A 22,235-nucleotide genomic window follows, 5' to 3' on the forward strand; every position below is an offset into this window, starting at 1 on the left:
ATTTATATTCGAACAGAAATAAGTTACAGACATGTGATGAATAGAATAAGAAGTGCACACACATACGCTCATATAAAAACAGTCAAGGTTGATAAGCAAATAATTAACAAGGTCAAAATGTGACTCAAGACGAATGAATAAACTGATCTTTACGAAAGCTAAAATAAGCCGTGTGAGCTTAACATAGCAACCGACACCAAAAAGCACTACTAAGTACTATTCTTTAAAAAAATTACACTTGCTTTTATCAGTCAACCGTGGTTTTGTTTTTCTCCATTTCATATTGGTGCTTGGATTGTGAAAAGGATATACATTCTCCACTTGTCTAAGCGCAACTTAGGCGAGATCTGTAGCATTTTGTACAAGTCCAAGACGAAAGAAAATGCACATATATATTGGACAGTACCTAAATAAGTAAGGAATATCCACAGCTATCAACAATACTACTTTAACTCAGATTATCCTCTTCTTTATATAGACATTGTTAGTGGATTTGTTTTCTATAAACAAAACTTCATAATAATAGATTTAGTTGGTTGATATAATCTTAGAATTTAGATATACTCTCCACTTAATTGAGCCATTGATTCAGTTTAATTTGATAGCCAATCATAAACTGTCTTTCTTTTCGGAACGAAATCGTACTAAAGAGATGTAATGAAATTTTACTTTACGTAACTATGATTTTTACGTTGTAACTAAAGATTAAGTTCTACTTTATTTCCTAAACTACATAAATATTTTACCAATAAAACATAAAAACTTAGATATTATTCCTTTTTTGGAAATGTCATCATTCTAGCCATACAATGAAAAAGTAAAGATACACACTCAGTAAAATTTATTTAAACTAATCAAAACAACGGCTACTTTGACAATCATGTCTTCATTAATATCGAATCGAAATTCTTTATATTTTTGCTAAATCATGTGTTATGCCTACTACCTCTCGTGGAGGAGCATAGATCACCCACCATCATCCTCATCCAACTCTGTTCTGGACATTCCTTTCCAGTTGCTATTCATCATTTTTATGTTTGCTTTCTAGAGGTACCGTAATGTAACGTAATTAAATTTACAAGTCGTACGTGAATAGAACAACTAGTAGGTTAGCTCATGAATCTATAAATCATATATACAGAGTAATCAGATAGAACTAGGTAATTAGAAGAATAAACAATAGTCCATTCCCTCAATGTGTCTCAAAATAGTTATGGATCGTAGTTTTGAAATTTATTCACAAATAATTGTATTTGTATTTATGTAGGTAAATAAACAAACCTATGTGTAGGTTCATTATACAATAGTTTCCTGTAAATTGTTCACTGATATTTGACGACTTTTCTGAATAACTACTCTCACTGTAATCATATCTATTGTTAGTATTTATTTATCTCACATTATTTCTTCAATCTTATATCTATTCATTTTGTTCTATCTGGTATTTGTAAGTGATTAATTTATCAATAATAATCCTGACTAATCCGTAAAATGTAAATATCATTGTTTTAACTGTTATATTTAATACACTGATTATTTTCTCGACTAAATTTGTTTCACAGCCAACAAGTAGTTACTAACGATTAAAATTATGATCCACATCCTTGAAAACCTCTCACACTGCACTTAATTAATTGCATACAGCTTTAGTTAAACGAAACATGATTTTTGTTGAATATATTTTTTATCATATTCAGTTACTCAATTCACATTTCAAAGAAATCCGTAAATTTAACGTCGTCACTTAGTTTATTTATTAAATTGCCGAATCAAGGTATCTCATACGCTTTATACAACTCTATATACGCAATGTCAATCAATAGACATAGTATACCAGTTAACACTTTAAACCAGAACTAGTTAACGTCTGGAAATATCTTGTGATTGTCGATCATAAATGTCAACTGCCGATAGCAGACACTTGGTGAACGCATTATTTGCCCTTCTATTTGCGTATAGAATGCCTTGTCTCAGAGTTTCACTTTCTAGTTGACTTTCATCAGAAAATCAACCTGGATAGCTAAAACCATAAGTACTCGTTTTAAAATAAAGAAATTCATATAACTGAAAATACCACTTAATAATAATCAACCTCTGGAAACGTGTAAACGTATTTTTAATAAGCTATGCCTAGTGGTAAAATTGATAGTACCTAAGAAATGAAAAAACAATTGTAAGGTCTTCATAATAGTGGTGACATTAAGAATAATGCTAAATGAGTAAACTTAGTGAGATAACCACTGTCTTATCCAATACCTTATATAAAACGTCTTACTATCACACTGTCCTCGAGGGCACCGAGACTGTGTTTTGAGGATTCACTTGCTAGTGTATCGAGACGCATTGGAAGAACTTTAATAAACACTGGTTTTCTTATAAAGTCTATTCACAAACACTCTTTCAACGAATGAAATATTACAATTGATTATTGGTTTTAAAACTTATGTATTTGTACGTTAGGAAAACTGAGTTGATCTTATCTAAAATAATCTAATAGAGGCATATTTAAGGATACGGCAGTGAATGGCCTCAATTTACTCAGCAGAACTGCAGGAAAAGATATTGCGGATACGGGCAATAGAGTAGATACGGTACAATTTTTTGGGTAGTATATAGAGTGAATAACTGTGGGTTCCTAAGGTAAAGAAAAGCAGCAATTGTTCATTGTCTTAGTCATATATTGTTTTGAAAAGAGTCTTTGGTTCATCTGATACTATCGTGGTTATCTAATTTACATTTTTCATGCTTCCCAGAATAATATTTGACTTCTTATCAATTGGCCCACTCAAGTATTCGCGTTTTATCATAGCACCTTGTTTTCTCACTTCTCTTTGCTTGATATTCTTGCCACTTTCTTACAGTCGTTTATCGAATAACATCGTGAAGAAAAATCCCCCACCAACAGTATGCAATATCACTGAGCCAAAGAATGTCGTCGAAAATGACGGATTATCAAATAAAACTGCCTCAGTGACTTCCTTATCAACATCTTTATCAACAAACAAGACTCAATCTCAAAGTTCTCTGACAATAAAAACAGAAAATTATCCAAAAGATTTTAATAATGATGAAAACGATCATGAAATCTCAAAGCATGAGCAATCAAATAAACCAATATTATCTATTATGAAACATCATGAACTTCATATAAATAATGACATATCAATGAATCCCAGTTTAGCTTCGGTAAAAATTAACAGGCCGAAAACGGTACTTGGTCACACTAATGTACCGAAAAAATTAACACATAAAGTTTCTTTAAGTTTTGCAGCAAATAACCAACCAGATGCAGCTGACAACAGAATAAATCAGCTGGATACAACTCAATCATCTCCTAGTCAATTCAGTGGACACATTGAAAAAGAAACTTATGTAAAAAACGTTGATAAACCAGCTCGACATTCATTGAGTGAAATATTTAGAGAAGTAACACAAAATACATGTAATCTTAATGATTGCTTTTCTACAGAAACTTCACTAGCTGATCGTGCTCATATTTCTTGCATAGCATTTCTACATTACTTGGTGAGTAAATGTTTCTATATATGTCAAGATTTTGAGCTCAATATCGCTTTTTTAAATTTCTACTCAGTTATTTCTTCGGTAACATCATTTCACATACCATGTATAGTTTTAGGAAAATTTAAAAAACAAAACATAGAACACTTGTACATCATACTGTGTAATTAGGAAAAAACACTAACTGAAAGCGATAAAAGCGTCAGCAAGTTTCGACTAACGGTAAACTGAAGTCATGTACAGAATACTGATACTTAAACAATCTGTGTCTACCAATACACTGTCTTTCCGTACATTTCGAAAAATTGTACGAGTATGGAACAGCTATTTCGGAATAAATATTTGAATTAGAGTACATAAGTAAATGATGGGAAAAGTTTTTGAATTCCTTAAAGTCCATAACATTAGGTAGTTAAGTTTTATTCTTGATATTGGAAATATAACGTACACATTAATTTATTCTGTTAATTTATTATTAAAAATAGGAATGTTACATTTGTTTAAGAAAAAGCTTCTCTGATTTTATCTCTCAATATTAATTTATTTTTCAACTAAATTATGCGACAAAAATAAAATGCTACGGCTACTTGTTACCACACACCAGATCAAAGAATCTCATAGTTGTAATATTTGCGACACTTGATATCGCAGTAAAAGATAACATTTAATTACAGTAATTAGTTTTTACTTCATTCAAAATCTATATGTCATTCAAAGAACTGACAGACAGTTCCCATTTAAAAATTAAAAACACGAAGTTCAGCGAAGGAATATCTTTTCAACGAATTTGTTATCAAGCTATACGATCGTATATATATGAAAAATGCTTTTCTTAATGTACTAGTTCCGTGAGGAAATGCAAACAAGGAATAACGAAGATGATGTAATAGAAAGATTATAATACTAGATCATGTAATACGAATATTAACATTTGACCTAATAAGTTAGTAACGAATTATAACGTCAATGTACTAATATGATAAAAATGTTTTTGTTACAATAATTGTAGGTAATTAAAGGTGATAGAGGTGCGAAATAAACGAAGTGATATCATGAGCAATTATGAATAAAATAATGAGAATATAAAACACAATAAGTAAAGGGAGAAATGCTATAATAAAAATTAAGGCCATGGTAGCGATAAGATGTACTTCTTTTTTACGCATAGTTCTGGCTTGAGCTCATGAATGGTAAGATCTTCGACTATTTTTAGTAGTTGGATACGAAGAAGTCTAGATAGATTTAGACGAATCATACATACAACCTTAAAATCAAACTGTGGATTAGCAGAATGAATACAGTCGATTAGATGTTCAGGTATGGAACCCCTACATGCTTTCCTCTCAACCTTGTAGAATCACACTGGGACATGTTTCCGTATCCGAGTTGAAAGCGAACGCTGGCTACGGCCAATGTACCTTGCTCCACTAGAGCGGATGAACTGGTAGATGCATATGGAGGCGACCAGACGGAGAAGCCTGTCTTTTATGGATACAGAAAATAAGTTCGTACTTGTGAACGTTATTCGCAGTTTTGCCCCATAGAATGTTCCTTTTATCTCTGTCGTTAAACGATTTTTGATTGCATTAGATGTTCGATCACCTTTATGTTCCAAACCTACTTGAAGGTTTTTCTTTGGAATAGAACAACCGGATACCTCATCACAACTACTTCTTTCCATATTCTTATCTATGAAGAGGTCTGAATAGCCATTTTTTGTCAGCGTTTTTCTGAGAAATGCGAGTTCTTCGTCAATGCATTCTGTACTGCATATCCAATGTGTTTGGTAATATGAAGAGTGAATACGATTTCTCTTTCTGCTTTAAAGAACCAGGCTATAGAAGTTGGTTTGCTGGCAGTTCCATGTTTGTTTTCTATAAACGGATCTTCTTAGAGAGCCATCACTGCTTCACGCCAGACGCACATCGAGAAAAGAGATTGAATAACCTAGCTCATTTTCTAACGCGAAGTCTATGGAAGGCTGGCATGTGTTGAAGGAGTGTGATATATCTTCTAATTCATTATTATCGTCACAAATGACAAATGTGTCGTCCATATATTTTACGTATAGATGAAATCGATTAATCATTGAACTAAATTGGTCGTTCTCCAGTTTTGCCATAGAGTATTCTGCTAAAATTGGACCCAATGGAGACCTCGTTGCGATCCCATCTCTTTGTCTATATATTTCACTGTTGAAACTAAACTGTATATTAAGGGTATAACGTAACAATAGGTCTTTCGAATGACCAGTCGGCAGACATAGATTTATGTTGTTAGGATCAATTTAGTCACTTATATGGCATATCGTTTCGGTTAAAGGTACACTAGTGAAAAAAAATCTTAACGTCAAACGAGAACATGTGCTTTCCGGAAGTATTAACGTCTTTAGCAAGATTAGTAAATTGAAAATTATCATGAATAGAATATTTAGATAATTGCCTTCTAAATGGTTTCACTTCTTCAGCCAACCGTTAGGCGACTCGGTGGTATGGTGAACTCGACATATCTAAAATAGTTCGTAACGGTAAACAGGTTTATGTACTTTCGGTAATCCATATAAGCTCAGGATGATCAAACCCACCGAATGTATGTGATCATATAAGTCTGGGGTTATTATCCCCTTATTCTTAAGGTTTTTAACAACATTCGTTAGCTATCTTTCAATTTGCGGTGCTTTGTCTACTTCTCATTTAGGCCTTGAAAATTTAGTATTATCGTCTAGGAGTAACCTCACTTTATCCAAATATTCTTGACGATCAAGTAGTAGTACACCGACTCCTTTGTCAGGTTTACTAATGAGCAAATCTTTATTTCTTTTCAGGAGCATTAGCTTATACAAATGATTCATAGTTAATAAGTTATTCTTACTACATTGTATATTAATGTAGCCATGACCACAGTCTAGTAATGTGGACCTTAATTGGCCTTTATTATTATTATAGCATTTCTCCCTTTACTTATTGTGTTTTATATTCTCATTATTTTATTCATAATTGCTCATGATATCACTTCGTTTATTTCGCACCTCTATCACCTTTAATTACCTACAATTATTGTAACAAAAACATTTTTATCATATTAGTACATTGACGTTATAATTCGTTACTAACTTATTAGGTCAAATGTTAATATTCGTATTACATGATCTAGTATTATAATCTTTCTATTACATCATCTTCGTTATTCCTTGTTTGCATTTCCTCACGGAACTAGTACATTAAGAAAAGCATTTTTCATATATATACGATCGTATAGCTTGATAACAAATTCGTTGAAAAGATATCCCTTCGCTGAACTTTGTGTTTTTAATATTCAAAGAATACATAATAAACATGCATTTTTTGTTCACTTGTAGACTTTATTACACTGGGATTATTTAACTGTTAAGTCCAAATAGGAAAAATTAGTTATTACTATTTTCGGCATTGATTCATTTTTTCAGTTACTTTGTTTTGTTTTGTTTACTACCTCAGTTATCTAGAAGTGATTTGGCTTTAACTACACAAGTTAAACTTTCACAATTTCGATATGTGAATGTACATCATGGTATATTTCGTTTACGATTATTACATTTCTTCATTGTATTTTGTGTAGTAATTACATGCTCAGTACTTATACCTGGGATTATATTTACATATTTAGAACAGAATTGGACATATTTTGATGCAATTTACTTTTGTATCATATCACTTAGTGCAGTTGGTTTTGGTGATATGGTTGCAAGTGAAAGTAAAGACAGCAGTGCATCATCATTAGTAACGATATTATATGTGAAGAATATTTACAGAGTAATGACTGGAAGTGAGTCCTATATATTTAATCATTCTTTGGATACTTGACTGATATATTTTTTTGGAAACAGATCACATAATATAAAGACCTTGTGTAAAGTGCTACTAAATTTCTCTATTGACCAGAAATGTGTATATTCAAGTTTCAGGAAATTCATATTTCTAATATGGCGACATAAAATAACGTGTCACATTTCATAGTCTTAGTAGTAAAAAAAATAAGTTAGTATATTGTTTACATTTATTAATGTACTTTCCAAGAACATTTTCAAATTAGACTGCTATAGAGCTGAATTTTCAACTAAATGTAGTATTTTTTTATTCTCTTTAGCACCATATTAATTCGTTGTACCACCATATTTATACACAATATGTGATGTTAATATATTTCTCAAAAGTTAATTGGGGAGTCTCCATTGAAATGCAACTATTATTTTAAAGTTGTCTTTTGATTGCATTATATTCTTAATCTCAATACGAAACATATCAATTGAATAGTTTTGCTTCAGTGAAAACGTAAGCTGGTCGTAAATCTACCCCTCTAATGGCTCACTGTTGCCATATAAACGACAACCTCAAAAGTACTTCCAAGTTTAAAGAAATTTAAATCTCACTTATAACCTAAAATTAAGACAGCGGAAGAAACCTACTTCATTATCACGAAAACATAAGCTATTCAGCTAAGGAAATTTTATTCTCAACAATGTCAGCTGTCAAAGATGTACAATCGTATTTATAGGTCACTTTACACACAGCTTCTAATAGCAAAGAGAGGTGTTGCATTATTTACCGAAGCTAATAAAAATCATCGAATGTTTTTGAATACCGAGCAAACGTTCGCTAATAGTTTTTAAGGTGAAGAAACATACTTACACCTGTTACCCCTTTGTGGAGATATATAGGCCTCCCACCAGCATTGTCCATCGAACCGTAGAGAAGTAACATAAAAACAACTTACGAAGGGAAAACAGCTGTCCATTCTAAGAATCTAAAAAGGATACAGGATCAAACATCAAGGGGAAACCACAATCTTTAAAATTAGGATTGTCAGGAACATCATAAAGTTAAGAATTGCCCATTTCTGTCTTGTATACTAAAGCAAATTCAAGTCGGTGAACAAATTTATGATCCGAACTCCTGTTAATCCAGTTTTTTTTATTTTGAAAACGCTCTTATAAGACAATTCCAGTAGAGTTACGTGACCAAAGTTAACTATGTGTTCAATAATTCAATCATTAACTAGTTGATAACCACTCCAGATAGTACTAGGACACGCGGTCATAAAGTTCACGCTTTTGCAATCAATATAGCCTACTACCTAAGAACAAATAAAATGACAAATAAACACTATGTTCACTCATGGTCACAGTTTATCCTTAATACTACACCCCCCGACCAAATATCTATTGGAGTGACAAATTCAGAGCTCAGCAAAATAAGAATTATTTCATTGCATCTTGATGGCTGGTTTTCAGAATTTTTGCTGCTGGGCGCTGTTCGAATTCAATATTCATGAACAAAATCTATTTCAGTACCGTAAGAGCTTTCCCAAATTGAAGTTTTGATTTCAAATTACGTTTGATGAACCTGTGGGGCCTACCAATATCCATAAATATTTGCTGAATTTAATCAATCAATTATTGATTTTCGCTTTCATAGCTTTGTAGATAAAGTGCGCAATTAACACATTCTAAAAATATGTATGTATGTTCAACTGGACTTTAGGTAAAATATCTTTCTATCGGAAAGTTTCGATTTCTACATTTAGAGGTTTTATATTAATATATTACTAGCTATATTCAACATCTACCTATTGTATATTTCTATGTGCAAATATCCAAACCAAAAAGTCACGAAAGTTTTGCATATTGAAACTCGATTATAGATATTAATATACAATATGGTGAAGACTTGATTAATTATTGAGTCGTTTAAAAATCCGTAAATCAAGTAATCCTAACTTATTCATTGAGTAGATTGCAACCTAGAGACACTGAGTTCCATCCTATTTAGAGTGATAGATCATTACTTTCGGGTCATTCCAAAACAGAACAAGCAGAAATTCGGTGCTTCTATATTTTTAATATCTTTCAGTGGATACTAATTCTTGATAAAAGTTATTCTAGAGTAATATGTTATTTAAAAAACTTTTCATTTCACTCATAATTTGATAGTCGGAATAAACACCCAATTCATCATAAACCAATGTATTATGTTTAGATAGTATTAACTAAATGGTATGGAGTGCAATTATCATCCAATTCCTCTGGTAATGAATATTTCGGTCGGTGCAACATTTTTCCAATTTACTTAGGTTGGAAACATACATTACTGGATTTTAATACAGTAGTTAAGCGATATCCGCGAGACAGGGAGGTTTTGAGTTCGGTTTTTGGTAGGATCATGAGAGCGTACTTTGTTTGAACCCCACAATTAGACAAAAGATCTCTTGATTGCTTATGTTGATCCGTGACAATTGTTATTTACAAACTACAATATTTTATAAAAAACTTCATTTCTTTGGTTATATTTGTTTCTTAAGTTGCTGTTAGTTCAAGTCGAAAAGTACCATAAAATAAATCCTGTACTTGAAATCAGCAACTGATATAACAAAGTTCAATGAAAAAAACATAGCCTACTATATCAAATAATAACCTTTATTTTAATTACAAATAACATTTTTACTTACTCTTTTATTTCTAGTTTATTTAGTGTTGGGAACCACATTAATTGCCGTTCTAGTGAGAAGTTTCCAAGAGATTATTGACTATGAATTTTCAAATGTAACAGGAGGATACTTCGACGAAAAATTTAGTGAACACATGGCACATAATTCATGTTTAGAATTACTTTTTGACGATACTACACCTTCACAAAATTGTAGAAATCAATTAAATCATAGAGATATGGGTTGAGAAGGTATTCTGTATTCCGATTACAATAATATACAGTTACCTTACATTTTCATGATGTATACGACACCATACTTCTTTCTAGGTAATTTAAACTAAACAACTGTTATTTTTTAATCCACACACTTTTTCATAATCCTCCGGCAGTATACCTATTAGATGGAATCCAATAAACCGATCAAATGATGTATATTATCACCTGTAATTTTACCACCCATATGACACTAAATATATCACATTATTGCTGCCATCATCATTTTAACACTCGTTTTTATTTGCTACAAAAATGATAGATTCGGCATTTTCTTTATAAATTCGTCGTAATCACTAAACTGAAGTATTGTTCTGTGGCTTGATAATGCCCTTAACCTCTAACTATTTTTTTAGTCAATCATTCATTTTGCATGTTGTTGGGCCATCTATTATAAATGTTCACAAAATTATTGAAAGGTTATCTACTAAAAAAGCTAATTTATCATAACGAAATTTGAAAGCTCAAATGTGAACATGAATTACAATAATTGCTTTATTCAATATTAAATGTTTAGTACGGTAAAGTATATTGGAGATAAAGTACTTCAAAATGTAAATTTTAATGTAAACTGACACTGCAGAAAATATGTACATAAGCAAGTAATAAATAATAAAATGTACAGTTAAAAATAACATACATTTATTTTCAAACACTAATTATTTGAGATAATGCAATTGCTACACTTTTTCCTCACAGATGGAGGAATTTTAAAAATTTCCGTATTTTTCTCGCGCATATAATTTTCATGTCTTTGTATCTTGTTTTTCTAGTCATTAGACGATGAAAAGGTTGTAAGGCCAGCGTATATATTGTTTTTGATAAAAGATACTTGTTTGTTGTCCGCGAAATTTCAAATTACTTTTTATAGCCATATTCATAATCATGCCGGTTAGTGCAATAAAATTACCATTCAACCGCTTATGCAACATATAATTTGTCTGGAATGTTTAGCAACGTCTGGAGATAAGTAGAATAATGATAGGTCGTAACCAAAAAGGTGGTGAGAATCTTTTTACATCACCAACAAGTCATTTAATCGGTACAGCCACGAAACATCTGTTATGAACAATTTCCAATAAACACTACATATACATTCAGCAGTTTACAGTACTAAATATTTCTCGATTTACGCATATTTTGGTTTTGGGTGAAATCAAGCATTTAATACATTTTAAAGTTTTCTTTGGTTTAGATAGCAGTCAGCTATAGCATTAGTGATCACCAACGTAGGTGATCTATGTCGAATGATTGAGGGCCTGCTAGAGTTAGACGGGAATGGTGTGACGAACTAGCTAATGTCGAAGTCACACCTCACGATCAGCACCTTACGTGGATTGTCCCATCGACGTATCAAGATATTATAGATGCTTTGAAGACTGTACAACACAAAGGACATTATTACAGAACGATATTAGTTTAAGTAGATACAAGCGAAAGTAAGACCACCGCCGCATGGGCCAGACCATGGCGCACGATTAAGTGATGCGTGCTGGTTGTCCCTGATGAGGATCGATGATTTGTTCGATATTCAGTGACCCAACTGTCGGATAATTTGGCTAGGGCTCAGTGACATTTCGCTGGCCCTACAGCACTTAGGAAACACATTTTCCTTACTTAAAACTTGGTAAACAAATGTACCAACAAAATTTCTCCCTAGCCTAGAGGTCATATAGCTGATGAACACAGCTCAAAAACTCTTCATTGACAAAGAATGTGCTACAAGAGACACAGAATAGCCAATTTAGGTTCCGGACTTGTCGAAACCATGATGACAGATTTTCAAACTGGGGTGATGCTGAAATGATTGACTTGCTAAAGACCTAAGGGAAACATTTATCTAACATGCGAAAGTATTTTTCGGATACTAGGCCCATGGTTAAGCTTGTTCTCCAGATATGTCTTTATGAGCACACTGCAACACAGGAAATTCCTAACCAGGATCTAATGTTGATAAAAGGGTAGACATTGTAAAATCAACTTAACTATGGTAAAGCGTGTGACTAACCAAAAGCTCTTTTAGAGAGTTAGTGAAAAAAGCAAAGACGAAGACCAAGTATAAATTGGTCACCTGGTTAGAAATCTAAATAAATAATTGCGTAAATTAATCTCAGTTTGCCGATTCTAATCCCTCAAATAAGCCAGTCATTTACCATAAACTAAAAGTGACTTCTGATAAGAAAGCATCATCTAGATTTTTTCATGACATAAGTCCCTAATACTCAAGCTACACCAGGAAATACTAGGAGTTCAGAACAATAAATGTTACGAAACACATCAGTTATTTTCTGAACGTCTGTAGTTGGGTCGTCTATTAAAATGACTTTAATCTCCACTATCCATTAACTGGGCTTGTTTTAGGCTTAGAGTCGCCAGTGAACTATTTTGATCACAGACTGTTTACAACCGTATTCTGCTTTTTTATGGTCCATCATTAGGTATATTCTATCCAATACTAGGAGCAACACTATTCAAATTCTCTTGACTCTATCCTTCGCTGACACAGACGATGTTAATAGACATAGGCACTTCCCACTAACAGAAGGTATTAACTACATCTCCATTATATGTAAGTTAAATTCCGCTACGGTTTAAAATGCAGAAATCAGAACGAATAGCAAGCAAATATACTGGAGATAAACTCCACACTTTCTTCTGGATACTGAAAATTCGTTTGTAGAGAATCGGTTGAAGAAATATGGATTTGCTAGCAGAAGTAACGTAACCTGGTAACTCAATTTCACATATCTTGACTCTGATGGGTAAAGCTTCAGTGACTTGAGACGCTCTTCATGAGACTTGAATTCGAGTCCCAAATTGATTTCGTGGCTCGCACATAGATACGTCCCAATGTATCAATATCCTTCAGAGTGCGAACGGAAACACTATGTTTGTGTACTCTGGATGAAGTGGCATAAAACTGTTGAAGATTCGGTGGAAAGTTCCACCGTCAAACTGGGCGTAAATGCAAAGGTCGCTCGCAAAGCCTTTTTGTCGCAGTCAGCGTAAGACCTCAGTTCATATGTTACCAACACTCCTAGATTTCATTCTGCTTGGAATGCTTCTAAAGGGGAATAGCTTAACTTGTAATGTTAGTCTGCATCGTGTCTCGCGTGGACTGTATTGCACTTCGAAGTGTTGGAAGCAACTTCGTTGTTGTCTGCCCACCTTTGATGTCCAGTCAGTTCTCTTGAAGTGTCGGTTTATTATCTTGGTCCAGAGTTCTCTCCAGAGTTTCATCATCAGCGAAAAGCAATAAATCAGATGATACTTGCTTGGCAAGGTCAAAATAGTCCACTGTTCATTGTGATCAATCACTAAACGTTGAAATGTCTGCTGCAGCCTTGAAACAGAATTGCAATACAATGAATTCGATTGTTATCAGAATGGGTTTTGTGGAGATTTTTAGAAACTTCACAGGTTGAAATCATGAGTCAATTGAAGCTAGACCACCATGGAAAACCTGGAAGCACTGAACGGCCGTTTCGTCCTAGTATGGGACTCCTCAACAGTGCGCATCCACGATCCCGCGGGACTCGAACCCAGGACCTACTAGTTTCGCGCGCGAGCACTTAACCACTAGACCATTGAGCCGGCATCCAACGGTGTTAACGTCTAACTTCAACCAATCCATGAAGTGCCACTGTACACCATTGTCTTCAGTGATTTGTTATCTCACAACAGACCTGGCAACGGCTTCTCACTAGAACTCCAGGAGTATCTCTTGAAGTCAGTCACTAGTGAGCAGATGATTATTATCAGAAGGGTTTGTGGAGAGTTTTAGAAATTTCACTTGTTGAAATCATGAGTCAATTGAAGCTAGACCATCATGGAAAACCTGGAAGCACTGGACAGCCGTTTCATCCCAGTATGGGACTCCTCAGAAGTGCGCATCCAGTGGAGTTCAACCAATTCTGTTGTGAGATAACAACTCACTGAAGACAATGGTGTACGGTAGCGCAGCTTCGTGGATTGGTTGAAGCTAGACATTAGCACCGTTGGTCTAATGGTTAAGTGCTCGCGCGCAAAGCCAGTAGGTCCTGGGTTCGAATCCCGCTGGGTGCGGGATCTTGGATGCACACTGCTGAGGAGTCCCATTCTAGGACGAAACGGCCGTCCGGTGCTTCCAGGTTTTCCATGGTGGTCTAGCTTCAATTGACTCATGATTTCAACCTATGGAGTTCGATTGTGTTCACCGAGTTCTAGCTACCTCTATTGATACCAAGACCGAAACACTATAAAAAGGTCACAAGACACAGGTTGGATTATTGTAGCGGTAAATGAATCCCCAAAATAAATAGCTCTGTAAGTTTTAAACATTCGATGCTGACCATATGTTTTAGTTGACTCATCTAGCTGAAGGCGCTCGGTCAGGCATCCATACCAGATCACGAGTGGAACGCCGTGCTCAACATCTACTGCAATCACTAGCCAGATTAGATCAGAGAATTCCGATATATTGGTAATCGCCAAATACTCTCTTCCGATCTCCTCGACTCTGTCTTTTGATTTCTCTTGGTGGGTACGAATTATATTAGGTGTTGCTGGTAAAAGCGCTGTCAAACACTGAACACCTGTTCCATCTTCATTATTAATCGGATAATTCCGAAAGAGCGAGAAGCACAAGTGCTCAACTGCTTCATATATTAAGTATCTTACCAAAAAAACAAAATGAAAACTTTGTCTTTTTTTACATTGTACTGCTATACATATTTAGATGAAGATATTATACTTCCCCTGTGCAGCTGAATTTTAGTCCCGAAGATAAACGTTCTGTAAGTCTTCAACATTGGTGTCGACTTCACTATTTTTACTAGACTCGTGCAACCTGAAGACGCTCGGTTAAGTACGCACATCTGATCATCATTTAGTACACCGGGCTGCATGTTCGTCATAGCAACTAGTCATCTCGAATCACATATTTCACAACGAATCGACTATCTTCGCACGCTGAACTTTTTCATCCCAAACTTCTAGTGTGAATGGGTTTCAGATCGTCATTTACATTAGTTTTAAGGACATCATACATAATCTTTTAATTTATATTTTTATCTATTTTAATATTTTGATATTTTTCTATAATTTTTGTTTATTGGTATATTTTAAAATCATCATGGCGGAACAGACATCTAAGTTACTTAAGATTAAACCTATTTCAACTCCCCCATGTCAGCCAATATCATTCTAGTTTCACAATAAAGAAGCTTGGTTCTGCTACGTAGAATGTGAGTTCCATGAGTATAACGTGAGAGATTCACATGTACAATTCTTCGCAGTATTGAAAGCACTATCACACTATATCAATAGGTACGCCACACCTAGTATGTTTACCAGTAGTGTTTCGGAACCCTACAACACTTTAAAAGGGGCTATTCTAAAATGCAGATATCCAACCGACCGGGGAAAATTAGACCAACTTTTACATAACGTGAAGCTCCAATGTGTCATAGCAACAAAAATGTTGCGACGAAAGGGAGGGGTCATTGGTCAACGAACCTTTGACGATGACCTGGTTAAACAGCTCTTCTAATCTAAATATCCCCAATACATGCAAACAGTCTCGTTTTAAAACAACGATATAGACGAGCAGGCTGCATCTGCCGATCAAATATTAAAGATCACCAGAGCTTCTAACGCCGAGGTTTTTTCAGTAAAAGAAAAACCCTATACAACAAGAAATGACGTAACAAACTTTGTCATACTCTAAAAGTGGACGATCCCGAACTCCTCGAGGGAGTAGTTCAAGAAATTGGTCTGTCTCTAGATCACACGAGGCAGATAATCCTGATTTGTGATGGTGCTATAAAAAGTGTGGAGAATCTCTAAATTTCGGAAAACTTCAATTTCCCGTGCCTTAAACCTACTAACTTGAAAAACGATTCGGGATACTTCCCAGGTGTACACAGTGGCAACCGTGGTCGACGAATATAGCCGTCTCTTATATAATACTGGTGTGATTATGAATGTTCGCAACCTCGTCGACACTGACTCAGAAGTTAGAGTTTGTCTTACAAATCTTAACAAATGACTGCATGAGTCAGTTTTCAACTTACTGATCGCCACACACAATGGACGATATGTGTATCTCAACATGGGCTTATACAAACCCATCCACTGGGTTTTCGTTGTTGCAGATGTTTCAAAATCAATCATCTGTATAGACGTACCACAACTTCAAAATGTGCCAATCGACACGTGCAAACGGAGGTTAGTAGACGGAAATACTAATTTAACTGTTTGTGTAACTTCATTTTTTGTTGTATATCATCTCCAATCAGTTAAGTGCATAATCAACCCACACTACCAACGGATACACGACAAGTACTCTGACCTGTACCAAACGCAATCACAATTACCGTGTATCACCACCAATGCTGCACACTATATCATAACCACAGGACCACCTGTATTCTCAATAGCGAGCTGAACAGCTCTCAAAAGGCTAGGGTCGGCCAAAAATGAGCCCAGCAATATGATAGACCTAGGAATCATTCGCCCGTCGAACAACCCGCAGACATCTCTCTTGCACATGGTCCCTTAAAAGAATAGCAATGATTGGCTTTCAACTTGTGATGATCGGCGACTGAATACGAGAACCACTCTCGATAGTTACCCCTGACCATAAATCAACAACCTGATAAATACTTTAAAAGATATGTATTTTCTATGACATTGATTCGGTTGAAACACACAACCAGATTCCCTTGGCTTCATACGACATTCCCCGAACGACTGTCACCAGTCCCCTCGGCCTATATGAATCTTCGCACATGCCATTCGGTTTAACAAATGGTGTACAAAAGATTCAGGGATTCATAGACTTCATCTTCTGAGGTCTCAATGTCGTACACGCGTACGCTGATGACTGCATGATTGGACATCCACACAAAGAATCTCATCTCCAGCATCTGGACCTTGTCTTCGAGCATCTCCAAAAACACAGCATTACTGCAGACATTCGGAATTGTCAAGTCGGCACCGTCTTGCTAGATTTTCTCGGACACACCTTGATGCTCATGACGTTCTCTGTGTGAAAATCAATGTGGAAGCCATGTGTGAGTTAATCGCACATGGAAACCCTTAGCATTCTTCTCAGAACGGTTGCTAAACACCTAATCGCGGTATAGCAGTTTTGACAAGGAACTTACAGACATGTATTGTGCCGTACAACACTTCCAACACTCTGTGAAAGGTCAAGATTTCACTCTTTTCACTTTCAAGCGATTCCAAATGACAACCTACCAACCACAAGCAGACCAATTGGTAGGACACTTCTGCCGACAGCTTGAAGCTCCACTCCCAGCTGCAAACGTTTCACAGTGGACCAACGCTCTTCAACTCATTTTACTCGGTACTCACAATGCTGTGAAAGTTGACATTAAATACACTGCAGCTCAACTTGTCTGAAGGATGACACACTCTCTCCCAGGAGAGTTCGTGGATCCTTCCTTTTTTGAACGAGCTCGCTAATTTAAAGGACAGCGGTATTTTTCCTCGCTGAGTAAATTCTATCGTTTTAGTCGCTTATCACGTATCAAGATTACTGTTTTCACTCTAATTGAATTTATTTCGTTTAAAGTATTCCATTAGATTATCGTTTCTCTTCCGAAAGCAGTTTATCATCGGTACTTTTGAGTCCTTTGTTTTCTATTGCATCTGTTAGTACTTCTGGTTCTAACAATCCAAAGCTTTCCACCTTTTTTGGTCATAGATCATTTTTGTCTCTGAGTACTATTGTATCCAGTTCTTTTTTTAGGAAGGACCTATGTTTGATGACTGAACATTGCAAAAAAAGTAATTGTCAACGTCAGGGCAGTCGACATCCCGTTGAAAGCGAAATGCAGTGCGATGAGTACAAAGGCTGGCACCGCGAAGTTCGCACGAATCTAAGGCCTACGGCTTTCAAATGGTTCAGTGGAGACGGTTGCGTATGGCTTTGTCAACAGTGCTGTTCGGATGCAAATAGCTTGCTAACCGGGGCCATCTCCTTGGTAAATGCTTCAAAAAGGTGTTTTGGCAAGCGTGGTCGGGACACATCGAACAGCACTCGCTCTGTCGACACGCAAATTGGTGTGAAGCGAACTCAGGTGAGTTCGAAAACAGGTGGCTCACATCGATCAAAGGAGGAAAAACAGTCTTCAAAGAGGTCTGTCTTGACTAAAAACAGGAGAAAAGTAGCTTCTTCTGTCCCCGTCTTGTAAATGGTATCCAGCAGGAAGCGCCCAGAAGGCACAATAGCAAGGCTAGATCGGTTTCTAACGGGAAACATAACCTGACCTCCCAAATCGTCGACAACCCTCCGGAAACAGTATGTTTGACGCATCTGCGGTTGCTTCTCCTAGCAACGTTGACGAATGGGTACAGAATAGACATATATTAAAGGGTTCAGGAGTTTTTATCCGTAACGACTTGCCGTCGGCAGACCACGTAAAAAGACGTAAAGCCGAAAAAGAACTACAACTTGGGTTAGACGCTGGCGAAAAAAACATAAAAATTGTAAATTTTCGGCTTGTAAGGCTTCGACAGAGAATGATGCCGTAGCCAATCTGGGTGAAGCACGAAGCTACTTAAGTAGGCTTCGGATCTGTTACATTAGTGCCTGATGCTTACTCATTTGGGAGGTTCGCATCCCTCTCAGTAAGAGAAGAAAAATGTGGGAAAGATTTAGGTTACTGGGGACTGATGAGACGAAATCTCGGTATCGAAAAGCTCGAAATACCTGTGCCTCAACCCTCCGTAAGTCTAGAAAGTTCTACGAAGAGAAACTTGTTAAAAAGTCCATAGAACGTCCTAAACACTTAAAGCCAAATTCGCACCTGATATGCCCTCATTTTTCTGGTCTTCCAAAACAGGGAATTTACGAGGACACTCCAAATTATTCACAGACTCGGGATAAATTGATTGTCAGTTGACTATCGACTTTCCCATCGCATCAACAGCGGGTGGAACTCATTACCTCAGCACGTGGTTGAGGCTTCAACCGTTGACTCTTTCAAAAGAAAGTTGGATCGACTGAGAGACCACCATTGCCAGGACTAACACATGCCATCAAGCCTCCTGTCCTTTCTGAAATGAAACTGAATATGGATCTAAACTCTTACGCAAGCAAGCTTACAAACGCAACGCGTTCAGTTAAACCTTTCTACACTCGAGCGCAATCAACTGATGTTTCACTTAACCTGCCCCACGATATACTACACACGTCATTGTACGTTGCGACTCACTTTGGTGGCACTTGATGGACCCATCAAAGTTCTTCAGCGTAAACCTAAGTACTATAAAACTGATAAGAATGTAATTAACAATAACATCAGAATCGATCACCTTAAAGCAACGTATTTAGAACGAGATCCCAAAAATGTTGATTTTCCTTCGGTACAGGACTCAAAATTGCAATACCTCACCCGATACTCAACAATCATGAATGAATTTGGGTGTTATCTGACAACCAGACTAAAATAACGCGTTTCGGAAAATGTTTCCAGAACACCTAAACGTCCTCTGTTCGTAGAACACTATATGACATTTTGTTTCATCTCAATACTTGTGTATTGTTGTGTCAAAAAACCCTAAAGCAAACACTTTTATTATATATATACATATATATATATATATCATTTGGTTTTGTAATATGGAACTTATGTCCACATGAATCAAATGTGAGTCTAAACGCTACAGCACAGTGCAACTCAACTGCCAACAATAGGTATCTAGCGTTGCAAGTACGTCCGACAAATGTCAAATGCTCTGAATGAAAGATAGAGTTGCGAAAGTCAGATACTTTTCATATTCTAAAACACGTCGCGTTGTCATGTTAACACCACTCACTGGTTTGAAATATTGCGGTACAACCTGTTTCAGATCTTAATCATATTATGGAATCAAAACCTTACTGTATCAACTTTCCCAACTAGTTATAATTGGATCCCATGTTTTTGCTGCAGTAAAAACGACTTATGTGTCATAGCCTCATTTTTGCGCTTAGTCGCATTTCCAGATCCTCATACACCTCCTTGTAAGCTACTCCATCAAAAAATACTTCACCAGATACAATCATATCAAATATAAGAACTCTTGTCTAAATTTGATAGAAAAGTTTCACAGTATTTGGGCGCCGAGTTGATGTGACATACTATTCCTCTTTAATCAACCGCATCAAATACTGGAAGTCACAGCAAAAATTACTGCGGATCCCTTAAGTATATGTTTTAATATATCTGCAACCCAACGTAGGTTACCAAAAGTCTTCTCCCAGTACTGAAGGAACGCCATACCATGTCCTGTTTTCTAAACGGATGTGTGACCCAAGCTGACAATTATCGACTTATAAGCCTAACCAGCGCTGTCGGTAAATGATAAAAAATACCTATTCGGAAGGGGTTGTCTAAGTATCTAGACGAAAATCTTAGTCTTCATGAAAGCCAGCATGGTTTTAGGACAGATTATTTATATCTCGCTAAAGTGCGCTCTCAAGGATCAGAATTTACCTATACATGTGTCTTACATTGACTTCAGTAAGGCTTTTGACAAAAATCTTCACAACCTGCTGTTATATAAGTTTAATTACATCAGGATTAGAAAGTCCATTGATTTGGAAAAAGGGTTTCCTAGTTGGACGTAAACTAAGAGTAATAGCCAACTCAAAGTTGTCTAACTTATAAACTGTGTTTAGAGGAGTTATTAGATTACAATTTCTGGGTACGTTGTTCTTCATGTAGTTAAATGACCTTCCTAGTCTCCCACCGTCATCGGTCTTGTTATATGCTGACAGTGTCAAGATAAGAGGAGCGATAAAAAGTGATTGCTGAGAACTTTGAAATGACCTAGAGGAATTATCTGAACGGTCTAGAATTTGACCGTTGCTTCCAGGTGCATTACTACGAATATTGGTCACCAAGGTACATATATATAAATGGTGAATAACATTGAGATAACTGTTGTCCAGACACAATGACCTGGTGATCACAGTTAGCCGAGACATAAGAATTACTGCAGAGTGACTTACGATCGCCGCCCAAGGTTTTGAAACCATATGGTCAAAACGCAAAGTTTTTGGCCATGTCTATGCCAAAAACTTTGACTTGTGTACAGTATTTGTTCGTCCTATACTTTTGAATCGCATACAAGTAGAAAGCCCCTACCTAGAAAGCGACAGCAAGTTATTGGAGAAGGTTTAAAGAACCGCAACTAAACTGCTCCCCGGAATAGCCATGCTCCCGTATGATGATCAACTTGCTGAACTAAATCTTTTCTTTGTCATATAGAACTGGAGGTGACTTGGTCAGTTTTTTAACTACTCAGCGATAAATTTCCATCTGATATGCTCTTATTTTTCTTGCCTTCCAAAACAGACTACTTGCGAGTGCACAGAAAGTTCAAAAGCCCAGAACAAATTACTTGTCAGTCGACTATCGACTTCCCGATTGAACCATCAATAAGTGGAACCGACTACCTCAACACGTGATTGAAGCTTCATCAGTCGACACTTTCAAAAGAAATTTGGATAAACTAAGAGACCATCACCACCAGGACTAACACAGGCCACCCAGCCTTCTGTCCTTTCCAAACTTAAACTGAAATATAATGTCTAGTAAATTAGGTAGTAAATCGTCCGCTTTATTTCAGTTGTCTATCGAACTATCCAAATTCATACTAGTTTTGTTCATTTTAAGTCAGATAGCTGTATTTGTGTATAAGTTTTCCACTCTACCATATGAAAGTTTGGAAATGTTTTACGAAATATTGGTTCTTTCGTCAATGTTCATATTTGATATCGTCCGACTTTACATTTGTTCTATGGCTAACCGATCTCAAAGCTCTATCTTGTTAGCTGCCTCCTATATTTTGCTTGGAATTTGTGTGGTATATTGTGCATGGATAGTAATGTGGCAGTTAATTACTATTAAACTTGAATTATATTTTGCATCAGTTCTCGTTATATTCTATGGTTTAAATTTTTGCGCAGGAATACATGGATTT

The 22,235-nt window shown here is 35.9% G+C and overlaps 1 protein-coding gene across 1 annotated transcript in view; it reads left to right on the forward strand.

Annotated features, from left to right (window-relative positions):
- Nucleotides 1-13,089, forward strand: part of KCNK6 (Potassium channel, sub K, member 6) — a 31,174-nt gene extending 18,085 nt beyond the window's left edge. The window contains exons 5-7 of the mRNA XM_035734338.2: nucleotides 2,862-3,525; nucleotides 6,996-7,323; nucleotides 10,017-13,089. Coding sequence (XP_035587868.1) covers nucleotides 2,862-3,525; nucleotides 6,996-7,323; nucleotides 10,017-10,228 — 1,204 coding nt within the window. The 3' untranslated portion in view covers nucleotides 10,229-13,089. The remainder of the gene's footprint in view (nucleotides 1-2,861; nucleotides 3,526-6,995; nucleotides 7,324-10,016) is intronic.
- The last annotated feature ends 9,146 nt before the right edge of the window (nucleotides 13,090-22,235 follow it).

This window comes from Schistosoma haematobium, chromosome ZW (assembly GCF_000699445.3).
Source record: "Schistosoma haematobium chromosome ZW, whole genome shotgun sequence".
Taxonomy (NCBI): Eukaryota; Metazoa; Platyhelminthes; class Trematoda; order Strigeidida; family Schistosomatidae; genus Schistosoma; species Schistosoma haematobium.